At 39.6% G+C, this 16538-nt stretch overlaps 1 protein-coding gene across 1 annotated transcript; it reads left to right on the top strand.

The window, feature by feature from the left end:
- The first annotated feature begins 77 nt into the window (after positions 1-77).
- On the top strand, positions 78-15401 carry LOC142347991 (uncharacterized). The gene is made up of 2 exons (XM_075399156.1): positions 78-5537; positions 15042-15401. Exons 1-2 carry the CDS (start codon positions 78-80, stop codon positions 15399-15401), a joined length of 5820 nt encoding a protein of 1939 aa, XP_075255271.1.
- The last annotated feature ends 1137 nt before the right edge of the window (positions 15402-16538 follow it).

Genomic DNA, 16538 nt, shown 5'->3' with positions numbered 1-16538 from the left:
AACAATAAAGACCCCCCAACACAGTCAACATTTCAACAACACAATACACAAAGAAGAATACAAACCTCCTGACAGCAATGCCGAACAGAACCATGCAACCACCCGTTTTAAAAGCAAAAATCAGGGTGATGGGGGAGAAAATTGCGAAGAACTTGCAAACCATGAGCGAATTGATTGACAGTGGGAACATAAACGCAGCAAAGAATGTTCATGAAAAGGCGGCGGAAACATTTTCGGAGTTCGAGGAAACCAGTTACGAGTTGATTTCACAGCTTGACGAAGATCAGCACGAGGAGTACATCGGAAAAATCACTGACACGTGGAACAACATCGACGACATGAAAATTAAAATTCAGAATCACCTTTCGCAAGTAAACACCACAACAAACTACAACACACAAGACAACAACGAGACAACAGTAACAGCAAACTCGACATCGGATAACTCAGAAACCAACAACAACATTAACACTAGAGCAATTGGACAACAGCAAACATCCGTTAACAGAAGTTTACACAACGAACAACCAGAAACTAGCAATTCCGCTCAACGTGACAACCTCAACAGCTTTTGGTATGATAGACTAGCTTACTCAAGCAGCCTAAACGACCAGCAGAACAGAGTTACTGGAATGGGGGACACACAAACATTCAATCAGCCAACAGAACAACCACAACAATTGTCAACAACGTTATCACAACCAGTTCCATTCTATACGCCTTATGTGGAAGCTCTTCCAAAGATGGATCTTCAGAAGTTCAACGGTGACCCGAGCAAATGGGCAGATTGGTACAGCCGTTTCAGTTTCATGATTGGAGACACTCAGCTCAGTGATGGACAGAAGATCGCCTATCTACAGGGACTTGTAATTGGAAAAGCCAAAGCAGCAATTGAAGGATTTGCCTGCAACGGACACCTGTACAAAGATGCAATAAACGAATTGAAACAGCGGTTTGGGAACCCAAACGTCATTATCAGCAACTTGTTGGAGAAACTCATCAACTACAGGCCACCAACGACATCTCTTCCTTGGACAATTGTAAATTTTTCCACATTCATTAACACCATGACAAGGACACTACAAGAACTCAACTTCGAAGCCGATCTCAACAGCACGACAATCTTGGAGCATGCAACCGACAAACTACCTTACAGCGAAGAATTCCAATGGAATCAGTTTGTTTTACGACGAAAAATTCAGCAGCCCACACTTGCAGACTTCAACCAATGGATTAAAGAAATAGCAGAAGCACATGAGCGTTCAACGAATCAAGGACGAAGCAATACTAGTCTCAGCACAAACAGTGATACACATCAACGAAAATTCAACTTAATTGGAAACCGACAATTTCATCAACAACCAACTCATCCAAACAGGGAAGAACAGCAGCAACAACAACCAACACAGAACATAAACAACATTAGCAACAACAGGAACCAGTACAACCAGAGGAGCACAACACAAATGCTTCAAGCAACAAGGGGAAGCAACAGCAACAACCAGCCTCTGCCTTGTGTCTTCAACGACGGTAATCATCAGTTATTCCATTGCCCAACGTTTAAAGCAAAGACAGCAGACGAAAGACTACAAACGGTTTATCAGTTGAACCTTTGCAGAAACTGTTTGGGAGCAAATCATCGAGCCAACAACTGTCCTTCAACCTCTAATTGCAGGGAGCAAGGATGCGGACAGCGACACAACACCATGTTACACGGTGCCAACAGTAGATACGGACGAACAATGATATCAATTGTTCAAGCAAACTCTCAATTGAGCAACTCAAGAGGAAATGGTAACTCATTTGCAGTCATCAACAACAAAGATACAGCCACAACAAAGGACACGACAGCAGCAACAAAAACAACGAATCTTCTCTATGTCATGCCAGTTATTTTACACAACAAAGAGAACAAAGTTCGAACATACGCCTTCATCGACCCAGGAAGCAGCTTGACAATACTTCTCTCGAAGACAGCCCACGAACTACGCCTTCAGAAAGAAACACGTCAACAACTTGTTTTGGAGGGAGCCAACGGAACAGACACAAAATCGTGTTACACAACGTCAACAGAAATTTCGAATTTGGAAGACGAGGAACGCTACAACCTCAAACAGATATACGTTGTGGAGAACATCAATTTGCCAAAGCTGAGGGAGCTCCCGGGAGACATTGCCAGAAAGTATGACCACCTTAGACATGTCAATATGCCAACTCTGGATAATCTCGAAGTCACAGTTTTGATTGGACAGGACAACATTAACCTTATCTCACCAGTCAGAGTGGAACAAGGACCATCGACAGCACCAAGCGCAAGTCTTTTCAAACTTGGTTGGACTATTTCTGGACCCCATACAGTATTGGATGACAGCAAAACACAACATTCAATGCACCATACTGCTTTGTTTTGCAGCAATTGCCTCGAACAAGACAATGACCTCAACCAAGAAGTTTCTCATTGGTGGAAAGCAGAAACAATTCCATTGGAATCCAAAACCAAGTCAAATGATCCAGAAGTTTTGTTGGCCACCAAGATACTCAACACAACATGCGTGAAACAAGCAGATGGACGTTATGAAACGGGACTTCTCTGGAAAGACGACAGCAGTTTACCAGACAACCGATCACAAGCCTTGACACATCTGAATCATCTTGTCAACAGACTACAGAAAAGACCTGAACAGTACAAGAAATACAATGAGGGCATTCAAGCAGACCTGGAAAAAGGCTACATTGCAATAGTACCTTTCCATAGACAGAAAGATACAGGATGGTACATTCCACACTATGGTCTTGTCAGCCCAAACAAACCCGACAAAATACGAAGAATCTGCAATGCCAAAGCACCACAAAGCGGAACAAGCCTCAATGACAAACTCTTAGCTGGACCTGACCTCCTCGGGAACATGCTTGGAATTTTGCTACGATTCCGACAGGGAGCCATCGCCATCCAGGGAGACATCGAAGCGATGTTTTTGCAAATCGGAGTACGACAACAGGACCGACGTTATCTACGATTCATGTGGAGACAACTCAACAGCCCAAAATTAGAGGTGTACAAATACCAAAGACACATCTTTGGAGCCAGAGACTCACCAGCTTGCGCAAATTTTGTTTTGCAACAGACAGCCAAAGACGACATCGAAGATCACCCAAATTCTCTAGAGATCATTCAGCGGACATTCTACATGGTTGACATGGTTGCATCTTTCAGCGACGCCATCACAGCTTTCAGTACAGCCAAGGATGTCAAGGATACTCTGAGGAATGGTAAATTCAATCTGACAAAATGGTGCAGCAACAGCCGTGAGTTTTTTGAGCAGATGCAAGATGATCTATGCAAACCAGTGGAGCAGCTCTTCAGTAAAGGTTTTCATCAAAGAGTACTTGGAGTTTACTGGAGCTTAGACGAAGACAAAATCAAGTTCAAAGCGAAAGACAGAAGGAACCTGGACAGGAAAACTTGGACCCAACGCAAGTTTCTCTCTTTCGTGTCAAGTTTCTACGATCCTTTGGGAATCATATCGCCATTCCTCATACGAGCCAAGATTCTACTACAAGAGTTGTGGAAACATGGACGCGAATGGGACAAAGCTATCAGTGGAGACAATGGAAAGGCCATCAAAGATTGGGTACAGGAAACGGAACAGATAGGTACAGTAGGGGTAAACAGGTTGGTAGGTGGTACAGCACTTGGGGACACAATGGAACTTCATGTATTCTGCGACGCATCATTGGAAGCAACAGCAGCAGTAGCATACATCAAGACAACCAGGAACCAAGAAACCACAACTCGTTTTCTCATGGGAAAAACAAGAGTGGCACCCTTACGTCAAACAACAATTCCCAGACTAGAACTGCAAGCAGTACTTTACGCGGCAAGATTGAAGAAAACAATTGAGGATGAAATGGATTTCAAGTTTGACAAAATCTTTCTGTGGAGTGACAGCACGACTGTTCTCAGTTGGATAAAGAACTTCAAATTGAAACACAAGATGTACATCGGAAACCGAATTGCCGAAATAAGGGATCTCACAAACACCAATCAGTGGAACTACGTCAACACCAAGGACAACCCAGCAGATCAAGGAACGAGGGGACTAAAAGCAACAGAAATGACAGAAAAATCTCTTTGGTTACAGGGACCACAGTTTCTTCTATCTTCTAGCGACAACTCCACAACAGACGAACAACAACACGAAATTGTTTTCTTGAACAGCGCAGAACAGAAGCCTCAGGCAACACGACGACAGCCAATTGACAAAGACCTAATTTGTGCCAACAGGTTTAGCCAGTGGTTGAAACTAAGAGCCGTCATCATCAAAATGAAAAACCTCCGAAACAAAACGAGAACACGGGACCGGCAAATCATAGATGCAGAGAACTTTCTTTTCCGTCTATCTCAGCAACAATCATTCGACGAGGACATAAATCGACTAACACACAACAAGCCAATTCAAAAACGGAGTAGATTGATTCAGTTGACACCTTCAATAGACGAAGAGGGTATCCTTCGATCAAATAGCAGACTAGCCAACGCACCAGTTTCAACAGCAACAAAGAAGCCAATAATCTTAGACGGTAGGAACAGGATTATTCGTCTTTTTCTGGAACTGCAGCACAACATCAATGGTCATGTGGGAGTCGAACAGCAGACACACAGCATTCAGTTGAATTACTGGGTTCTTCAATGCAAAACAGTAGTGAAGAAGATCTCAAATAGATGCCACGAATGCAGACGACAAAGACAACTCAACAGCCAGCCTCAGATGTCAGATCTTCCGAGTTACCGATTCTCAGTCAGACCTGTAGCCTTCAAGGAGACCGGAGTAGACTTTTTTGGGCCATTTGAAATCTACAGCCAGATCAACACAGCCATGAAAGCTTACTGTTGCTTATTCACTTGTCTGACGATACGAGCCGTTCATATCGAAGTAACCAGAAACTTGCAGAAGGAATCATGCATAATGGCACTCCAACGATTCTTCAGCCGACGAGGACTACCGGAAAGAATTCACAGTGACAACGCCTTATATTTCACCAGTACAGCAAAGACCTTCGAGGAAAGCAGCTTCACCACTACAGAGATACAGAAATATGCGGAATCGAAAAAGATTTCATGGAAATTTATTCCACCAGGAGCACCGCATTTTGGTGGACCATGGGAACGCCTCATTGGGATGAGCAAACGACTCTTCTTCAATATCGCCGGATCTAGAAAACTCCAGGAAGACAGTTTCTCAACCCTTATTTGCCAAGTCGAAGCCCTACTCAACAGCAGACCTCTAACATCAGTCAGCAGTGACATTCGCGATGTGGAAAGTTTGACACCAGGACATTTTTTGACAGGAATGACAACAGGACTGCCTTCAGATACTACAATTAGCAGCAACGACAGAGGAACAGGAAGACTATGGAACAACGTCAACAATATTATGAACGAGTTTTGGACACGTCTTTTAAAGGAATATCTACCAACACTCAGACAACGTCGAAAATGGCATTCAACAGTAGACGGGATAGAAGTAGGGGACATGGTATGGATATTAGAAAACAACACACCCAGGGGTATTTGGCCGGTAGGTAGGGTACAGAAGGTAAATAAGGGTAAGGATAATGTGGTAAGGTCTTGCCTGGTTAAAACATCAAAAGGGGATTTTGTTAAACCAGCTATTAAACTTAGCTTGATTAGCGACAAATCAACATAAAGATTATCAATATTAAATGGGGAACAATAATTCAAACACAATTTGAAGCAAACTTGATATCAGTTTTGGGATTAGGGTAAAGTGAAAGATGAAAATTTTAAAGTTCAATTCAATGAATTCGCAATTCAAAGGGACTTTTAGGTATCATTCAGGTACAAATAGGGATTTCAATAAGTAACTCACAGGATACTATAATTAGCAAAATTTAACGTACATTAGAGAATATTTTCAAATAGAAAAATTTAGGTGGGTAGGTTTAACAGGAAGACAAATTCTGGATAGACATTAGGTAGGTTTTGGAATTCAAATGCACAATTAATTAGCTTATTGCAAAACAGCAGAGAGTTAAACTGACAGTCTAACAGTATTTTGAATAATTAGATGACACTAAACAGCTTAGGTAAAACCAGACATCAGGGGTAAAAAGTATTACAAAACATTTGGTATTCCAACAAAACTCTAATTAGGGAAAAACAGGTAAAAGGTAGGCAATAGGTACAAGGTAGTGGTAGATTTAGGCACGTAGGGAACACGGGGAGCATCAATTTGTCAACCAGCAACTTTCAAGGAGCAGACCAGCAACAACAACATTTCCAGAATTTGTTCAGTATTTGACAATCGCCAATCAGCCAATACAAAAGTCGATTCAAAACAACTACAAATGTACACAGTTGAACGCAATCAGCACAAAAAGCAATTCAACTTTCCAGCATACCACTTTCATATAACACTACAAGCAGCACGTTGACAACCAGTACACAACAACAATCTCCAGACAACACCGATGGAAGATATCAGCAGAAATTTAACTACAACAACAAACACTTCAGCAAGAATTACTTCAGCAGAAGTAGCAGCATTTTTCGAACAGCAGTAAACACATTCTTCAACAGTGGACATCATCAAAGTCAGTTCAGACTTATTTGTAGATATGGACGAGTCCATAACTTCAAGATCAGCGTTTTATTGAGGACACAACTCAATACAACATTTCAACATAATCATCAGCAGATGAAGTGGAAAATACAGTTCAGCTTCACAAAAGACACAACAGAGCAAAAGAGAACACGACGAGACAAAAAAGAGCAACTTCAAACAGACTTCAACAACAACAACAGATCGACTACAAACTTTCTGATTTTTGGTGCCCAAAAATGGGGGCCCAGTGTACCAGGAGAGGCACGTGCTAAAAAACTGTAACTTTGAACACCAAGTCGTAATGTTGATTTTATAGATGTAATTCAATGGTTAGGAAATGGATGACTTTTTCACGGTAGCAAAAAAAGATTTGTGAAGCAAATCTCACGAAAGTTTTAACTGTTGACAAGGAACAACAGTGGGCAAAGGGTAGCCCAGGCATATCGTGCCAAAGTAACTATAACTCAAGGGTATTTTTTGAAACACCACCAACACTGGCGTCAGTGAAGCAAGCTGATTAGTTTGCTTCTCTGACGTCCGGCCGCAGCACCACCAACACTACACATTCAAAATTAACTGAAGGCGGAACACCGCACACCATATTTAATAAAACTAAGCCTAAAAACAGACAACCTGATCTAATTAAAAAGAAATCGACAATTTCAACTGATGATCTTAAGCAGTTCCCATGAAGACTTCATGCTCGTAGAACTGTTATAGCAAGAGTCTTGGCAAAATGCGGATATCGTGCAAGAGTTGGACTATGGAATACTTTTACCGCTGAAAATTGTATGAAGTAAATTATTAGTCCATGAACATCAGTATGATTGGTTCCTGAATATTTTTATAAAATTTGAAGATTACAAGGAAAACGTCAAAAATTTGCATGAATTCTTGTTAACATAGACAAGTCAGTATTGCATAATGTAGAATCGCGTAGACATTATTCGCAGTTCGGCTGTTTATTTTTGTAGAAGAAATTAGGAAACCAAATATCCCAACGGAATCTTGCACAAACTTTCAGACATTCCCCGTGCGTCATTATGAAGCATAATTAAAGTGTAACAAAAATTTTTCAATCAGGTTTTCAAATCCTCGTATTCAAGCAGAGATGATGGCACAAGTTGTCCCTTTATTGAAACATCACAATTTGTTTGTCAAATGAAACAAAAAAATCCGATGAGAAGAAAATATGCATTACGTCGCCAATCCAACATTTTGAGCAAGCAATTTTGCTTCTGCTTCTCTTTGCTTCGCTGTCTGCTCTCCCATGTCCGCTCTCCCTTAAGATAGGGTTTCATAGGTTTTGGGTGACAACAGTAACAGAAAAGGAAACTAGTTGAAATTCGCTCAAAGGAATTTGCCACAAATGTTCGCGATTGTGGAACTTGATGGCGCGCGAGAAGTTTGGACATAATTTTGCCGCTTTAGCCCGCTAAATTATGCCCTTAATATCCGCTCTAAGGTAACTACTTTCCGCTGTTCAATCGTCACCTATTTGCACAGTTTTTGATGTCTTTGTAAATATTGTCCGGGTCGCTAGTTTCCGCAACTTTTATGTCACTATTGTCCGCGTCTTTATTATCCTCAATTTTTAAGTCACTATTATCTGCGGCTTATAGTTAGAAATTATCTGAAATGTCTTAATTGCTTTTACTTGTTTTAAATTTTGTTTCAGAAAGAATTTAGGTAAAACTATCGTCCCTAAAGAGTCGGGCTATATTATATGTGCAAAAACTGATAGATAAAAGAACAATAACAGAGACTCCAAATAACTGATGAACAGAACTAACTACAACAAATGACTGATGAACTATACGACTGATTTTTCGAACAAAAATCCCTTAGTAAATCATTTCTGTACTGAGTGTTACAGAGTAAATAAGCAAGATTATGCGCCAAACAGAGTACAGGATTTAAATAAAGTATTAAATTAACAAAATGCGCATAGAAATCTTTCCAATTTACGTATAAAGCTCGGAAAAAGTTCGTTTAGTATAACTGAATTAATAATAATTACAAAATCTTTTCAAATAGGGCGTGTTTTTACTTAATAAATTTTTGTTTTTTGCATGGTTTTGTACAGAATGGTGACCCGCTTTGATCTCAATATCGAAAATAGACTGATACCAGTCAAATGAACAAAAAAACTTACACTGCCGTCTAACACTTGTTGCTATGATTGTACCAATACTAATTCATTGTCTTTTGTGTTTTCAGATACGAAAACCCGGGTCGAGGTGTCACCACCATTCAGCGAGAAATTATGTAAGATAAGCGGTGAATGCAGAAATTTTTGTAAGATAAGCGGTGAATGAGATGAAACTAAATAAATCAGGTGGTGAATGCGGTTAAAATCCCTTATCGCCTGGCAGCGAGGAATTTACATAATTTCACCCCTGAATTTAGCGGTGAAATTACATAAATTCACCGCTTCGAAAAATTACATAAATTTGCCGCTTCGAAAAATGCGGAACTTGATGGCGCGCGAGAAGTTTGGACATATTTTTTTCCGCTATAGCCCGCAAATTTACGCCGTTAATATCCGCTCTAAGGTAACTACTTTCCGCTGTTTAATCGTCACCATTTTCCATAGTTTTTGATGTCTTTGTCACTATTGTCCAGTTCGCTATTGTCCGCAAATTTTATGTCACTATTGTCCGCGTTTTTATTATCCACAACTTTCAGGTCACTTTTATCTGCGGCTTATAGTTAGAAATTAGCTGAATTATTTTAATTGCTTTTACTTGCTTTTAATTTTGTGTCAGGAATAATTTAGGGGAAACTATCGTCCCTAAAGAGTTGGGCTATATTCTATATGCGAAAACTGATAGATAAAAGAACAATAAGAGAGACTTCAAATAACGGATGAACAGAACTAACTACAACAAATGACTGATGAACTATAAGCCTGATTTTTTGAATAAAAATCCCTGAGAAAATATTTTCTGTACTGAGTGTTACTGAGTTAATAAGCAAGATTATGCGCCAAACAGCGTACAGGATTGAAATACGGTTTTAAGTGAACAAAATGCGCATAGAAATTTTTCAAATTTACGTATAAAGCTCGGAAAAAGTTCGGTTAGTATATTTTAATTAATACTAATTACAAAATCTTTTCAAATAGGGCGTGTTTTTACTTAATAAATTTTTGTTTTTTGCATGGTTTTGTACAGAATGGTGACCCGCTTTGATCTCAATATCGAAAATAGACTGATACCAGTCAAATGAACAAAAAAACTTACACTGCCGTCTAACACTTGTTGCTATGATAGTACCAATACTAATTCATTGTCTTTTGTGTTTTCAGATACGAAAACCCGGGTCGAGGTGTCACCACCATTCAGCGAGAAATTATGTAAGATAAGCGGTGAATGCAGAAATTTTTGTAAGATAAGCGGTGAATGAGATGAAACTACATAAATCAGGTGGTGAATGCGGTTAAAATCCCTTATCGCCTGGCAGCGAGGAATTTACATAATTTCACCCCTGAATTTAGCGGTGAAATTACATAAATTCACCGCTTCGAAAAAGTACATAAATTTGCCGCTTCGAAAAATGCGGACCTTGATGGCGCGCGAGAAGTTTGGACATATTTTTTGACGCTATAGCCCGCAAATTTACGCCGTTAATATCCGCTCAAAGGTAACTACTTTCCGCTGTTTAATCGTCACCAGTTTCCATAGTTTTTGATGTTTTTGTCACTATTGTCCAGTTCGCTATTGTCCGCAAATTTTATGTCACTATTGTCCGCGTCTTTATTATCCACAACTTTCAGGTCACTTTTATCTGCGGCTTATAGTTAGAAATTAGCTGAATTATTTTAATTGCTTTTACTTGCTTTTAATTTTGTGTCAGGAATAATTTAGGGGAAACTATCGTCCCTAAAGAGTCGGGCTATATTCTATATGCGAAAACTGATAGATAAAAGAACAATAACAGAGACTCCAAATAACTGATGAACAGAACTAACTACAACAAATGACTGATGAACTATAAGCCTGATTTTTCGAATAAAAATCCCTGAGAAAATATTTTCTGTACTGAGTGTTACTGAGTAAATAAGCAAGATTATGCGCCAAACAGCGTACAAGATTGAAATACGGTTTTAAATGAACAAAATGCGCATAGAAATTTTTCAAATTTACGTATAAAGCTCGGAAAAAGTTCGGTTAGTATATTTTAATTAATACTAATTACAAAATCTTTTTAAATAGGACGTGTTTTTACTTAATAATTTTTGTTTTTTTGCATGGTTTTGTACAGAATGGTGACTCGCTTTGATCTCAATATAGAAAACAGACTGATACCAGTCAAATGAGCAAAAAAACTTACACTGCCGTCTAACACTTTATGCTATGATTGTACCAATGCTAATTTGTTGTCTTTTGTGTTTTCAGATACGAATACCCTGGTCGAGGTGTCACCACCATTCAGCGCAAAATTATGTAAGATAAGCGGTGAATGCGGTAACTTTTGTAAGATAAGCGGTGAATGAGTTAAAACTACATAAATCAGGTGGTGAATGCGGTTAAAATCCTTTATCGCCTGGCAACGGCGAAATTACACTATTTCACCACTCAATTTAATGGTGAAATTACACAAATTCTACGCTTCGAAAAATGTGTCCAAATTATGCAAGATAAGCGGTGAATTTAGTGAATTTACATAAAATTCACCGGTCAACTTAGTGGTGAACTTACATAAATTCACCGAATAGAAAGAATTGTTAAAATTGTGTGAGATCAGCAAAAAATGCGGTGAAATTAATAGGGAGTAAGGGAGGAAAAGTTAGAATTACCCTCCCGCTAAAACTACTCCTTAATCTTACATCTTTTTGACACTTTTTCTAGGCGGTGAATTTCTGTAATTTCACCACTAGAGTAAGCGGTGAAACTAAAAAAAAATCACCAATTTTCACCGCTAAAATATGTAAATTTACAGCTAAAAATCGGAAATCTTACAAAAATTCACCGCGCATGTTTTACAGAAAGCTAAGTGAAATTGATTAATATACAAAAAAAAAATTAGAAGATAGTAAGAGAGATGGAGCAGTGGAAGAAGAAGTGGATAACATTCAGGAGGTGAGAGGTTCGAAACCTTGTAAGGCCGGTGAAATTACATATTTTAGCGGTGAGTTGTGGTGAATTTTTGTAAGATCACCTCTTACTCTAGTATAATTTCACCGCATTAACCGCATTTCTCTGCAAGATTATGTACGAAATTTGCGATGAAAAAACTAACTTTTCACCACTTGTCTTACATATTTTTTCAATTTTTTCACGACCCGGGTAGAAATCGATCTACTGATTTTAATTCTTTTATCGGAGATATTTTTATAACGCGACCTTTATGTCAGAAGACAATGAGGAAAATATCAGACAAATGAATGGTACGAAGTGAGCAACACGTTGGCAGTTCAGTTAGCTGACATCTCAGGCAACTCATTGACACCTCAGCCTAGATACTATCAACAGGGTTACTATAGGTTGCACAGAGTGGTGATCCAAACCAGTGCCTCATTCAAAAGTTGGTATATACTTCACCTCACTGAATCTGTGCTACATATAGGTTGATTTTACTAACTCAAAAACCCATTAACTCAAGTTACAGAGGGAACAAACGCGAAAAACAGTTTTGGTTGAACTTAAGGATTAGATAATAAAGGGAAAATGGAGCCCAGCCCAATGTCAACGAGCCGACAATTCACAGCTACCTATTCGAAGTCAGTTCGGTGGTAAAATCGAGCTGAATAATTGGCACATTGCCGTTTACCTCTCTTGGATCTACTCGTGATTTCCTTTCAAATTTTCAGTTGAGATCCAAGTAGAGAACTGTGAGACCAATCCGGTTTAAAACTTTTCTATTTGATATTTTTTCTCGTAGTAAATTTCACATTTCGTTGAAAATTAACAACTTCAGACGGCAAGAAAACCAACCTGCGATTTTTAAATTAGTGTGGGAGGTAAATCCAAAAACTTTGAATGATAAAGATGGTAATTGGTCATCACTATATAATTTTTGAGACGAAAAAAACATCGATTTTGGAAAATTTTGGTAGAATTGTCGAAAATTTGAAAAAATAGATCAAGTCAGTTTGTATAAGAAAACATGACCTCTGAAATAGAGAATATTATGCTAAAATATTCGATTTTGAAAATTTTTGGTCAATTTTGCGCTTCAAAAAACTTAAATAATCAGAACTTTCAGGCATGAAACCGTCCAGTTTACTGGATTACCATTCCTTATTCAAGAAATTGCAAAGAATTGACCGAAAAACTATAATTTTTTTGAGAGATCTGTCAAAAATCAATTTTCCTAAAAGAAGTTTCGTTGATTGAGTGAAACTCAATACATAAAAAAAATTGTGAATAAACTCAGAACCTCCGGCCTACAAAAAAAAATGCAATAGTTTTTTTTTCTCGTTCGCGATTCAATTTCGTAGCGTCCGCGTTTTTTTCGTCCTTTAACATTTCTAATCTCCCTGTTCTGTTCATATTTCAATAACGTCGCTCTCCCTAAACTTCGTTTTTCAATGTCGTACCCGAGGTTTCTGTTTTTGTTGCAGCATGTTGATTATAATAATATGCTTGTTTGTTGCTTTGGTCTTGTAGCAGTTTAGGGTGTGACTTGGTTAATTCACGAGTTACGGCTGCAATTTCTTTTTGATTTTTTCAATCTTACTATTGTACTGGCTCCACTGTTGTAGTATAATAATTATTGCTGCTGTATGTTTGCGTGTAACTGTATGGTTGTTTGTTTGTTTGGTCTTTTTGATTTCCAGGATTTGACTTACGTTTGTTCTGTAGTATCGGCTAGATTGTTTTTTGACTTTTTTAGCTGTCATAGTCTACAAGCACACTATGTTGTTTTTCATTTTTGCTGTAGTTTGTTTAAACTTATTAGTTGTTTGGTTGTTTAGGTTTGGGTATTGCTGGGGTGTGAATTAATTTTATTCTTGAGTTACCGCTAGTAATTTTCTTGCGTTCATCCTGGTAGTATAGCACTGCCCTGGCATAAATTACATTGTTAATGGTATATTTAGCCTGATAATGAACTGTTCTGGCTTGTCTTGCTGTAGCTTCTCTCCTTCTTCCCAAAGTGGGATTTGAATTTATTCTAGAGTTACGGCTAATTTGTTTGGCTGAGTTTGTTGCTGTATTCTGCTAGCGCAGTACTTTCCAACCTCTCCGCTCCTTGCTTGCTTGTTTCCCCCCGTTCCTTCTCGTATTCCCGTTACTGGCTACTGGCTTGACGTTTTCGTTGAAACCGTCCGGTTTCAAGCAACGTCGTGCGCCCATCGCCCCACTTTTCCCTCATTCGCTGGACGCCTGTCTTCTTATTTAGTCTCACGTTACTCAAAAGCACTCAGACGCTCTCTCACTTTTGTTACTTTTTTGCCAAGCAATTCGCTACTCGGTAACTTTCTTCCTGCTCTTCGGAGTATTGAATGTCAGGTCGTCGTCATTTAGTTTGCTATAACACTCATTCCCCGAGTGTGATTGGTAGTTCATCTACATTGAGAAATTAGCCATTTCAAGATAATTAGTAAATAACCCCAGAAATTGAAAAACCTCTATAACGCCAGATAAAATCTAGAATCCGGCATATGCATAGTCTACAAATAATTCACTGATTCCATAAATCGGGAGGACAGAAGGGCTAAAATTGAACACTTGACTTTTAGTTTAAGAATTTCATTCAGCAAGCCAGTGCAGAAGAATGAGGAACTCTATGACTTGGCAAGTAAAACAAAGAGCCCAGATTCAATTTTCCTGTCCTTGAGTAATGGTTGGATGATGTACCTATGAACAATGATATTTTCTCGTTGCGGCTAGAAACTGTTTTGACTCACTTGCGGACAGAGAAACCGTACGCGAAGGCTTTAATCCTCAAGGGCAGTCTAAGAGAAGTTATCGCAGAACAAATTTATCAATGTCTGGCCAGTGTAATTGTGAAATTCTCATGTCAAAACTAATAGGCGAAGAAGCTGAGAAGCCAAAACAAGCTGCCATGCGCCTCGCTAAGCATAGAGACGAAATTTTTATGCGGAAAAAAGGAGCTTGTAATACAAATGGAAAAGATGACTTAAAAACGGATAAAAACCAAGCCCAGGGTGTTGCCGCAGTTAATTTAAATGAGGCCGAATTGATGTGTAATTATTCTTTGTTTAGTCACAACTCAAGTGAACTAACATTACTCAAAGAAAATGATCAGATAGAAATCTGAACTTGATCAGGATTGGGTAAACTCCTTCCCAAACGGTAATTCAATTAATGCCGCAAGCGAGCTAATTTTCCCTCATCCTAATTCAGTACCAGTCGACCGTCCCCTTCAAGATACTGCCGTTAGTAATCCTCTAGAAATCTCAAGTAATGTTGTTGTCAACTTATTCAACTTTAATTGCTATCGCAGTACAAACGGCTAGGATTTGCAGTTTCTAATGCTCAGCAAGAGGCTTTGTATCGGGCATATCTCAAGGCTCAACTGCAGCAAGCTGTCAGTGATCGAAGGCTGGAACAGGCACATAGTCTCTCAAGTAGTGGTTTGGGGAACATAGTGAACAAAGTGCTGGCTGAAAGTGTCGAACTCCAACAAATTAAGCCACCTATGCAACTTGCCCGGCCAGAGACACAATCAAACTCCAACACCACTTGTTATGGCACCATCCCACTCGAACTTTCTTGTACATGTTTTTTCAGCAACCCCACAGGTAAATCAAACTATGGATCCACCGGCTGTACACTTGGGTCCGAAAAGTTCCAACATGCCTGATCAATTGCCTTTTTCTCAACCTCGTGTTCTAGAACAACAAAATCCGCCTCAAAGTAACATTCCGCCCGAACAACAACTCCCTTTTACCCATCCCAGGCATAGTTTCCCTCTACCTCCAAACCCACTCGTAAACCCGCAATTCTTTTTTCCGACTCACGAATAAGATAGTCTTCAGCTTCCCAAGTTTCCGTCCCCGATCCCAGCCAGCACAACAAAATATCTACACGTCTCCATCAATTCAAAGCAGAACACTGTCCATTTCTCGCAAGTCAGCCGGGTACAGTAAACCATTGTAACCTTGATCTAACTTTGTGGCGCTTTTCCCAGAGTAACCCCCAAACTTAAACCAGGCGACAAACAATGCAGCCGTTTTCAACAATTTTCAACCGACCCTACCCCCTAACACCCCTAACCCCGCCATCAGTCATCCGATCCAGCATTCGGTAGCACCACAAAATGTTAACAGCAACCACGCAGCGACCTGTAGTATCCCCGTTAACCCCTTCAGTACAACAACTAACGGCGCGCCCTTTTTGTCACGCCCGTTACACCTTCAACATTTGGGCATAGCTCTCCGATGCCATTGTGCTGGGGTGGCCCATCGCATCCCATGCCTCCGGCGCCAGCAGCCAAAAAGGCAAGCCTGATTAAGGCATTAGCTGACGCCATAACTAGCAAGAGGAATGAACCGCTACCCAAATGGAAGATGCGCCAATACAATGGGGATCAGATCCCCTACAGGAGCGCGAAAGGTATGGTCAACTTTAAAGCACAATTGACTCTCAGTTTCTTGCCTATGATCTTAAACTGACATAGCTTAAGACCCATGTAAATAGTAAAGCTAAAACAGATACAGCTGAGTTCACCTAATGCGGCGCAATGTACAAAGACCAACTGAGGACCCTAGAACGTAACTTTGGGCAACCACAGGCGGTCATAAGCGCTCATTTGGACAGACAAGCGACTATTTGGACAAAACGCTTCTCAACACTGCTGTACAGAAGCTACCGCCCAATACGAAGGAGTTATGGTCGTTCTTTACTGTCAAAAAAGATTGGGTGAAGCCTACTCTTCTGGTTTCTCACTACTAATTAAAAAATAAGGCCAAAACACACAATTTAATGAAGAACAACCTAT

Source organism: Convolutriloba macropyga, chromosome 10 (genome assembly GCF_964194025.1).
Source record: "Convolutriloba macropyga chromosome 10, txConMacr16.3, whole genome shotgun sequence".
Taxonomy (NCBI): Eukaryota; Metazoa; Xenacoelomorpha; order Acoela; family Convolutidae; genus Convolutriloba; species Convolutriloba macropyga.
This window is presented reverse-complemented; position numbering and strand designations above follow the sequence as displayed.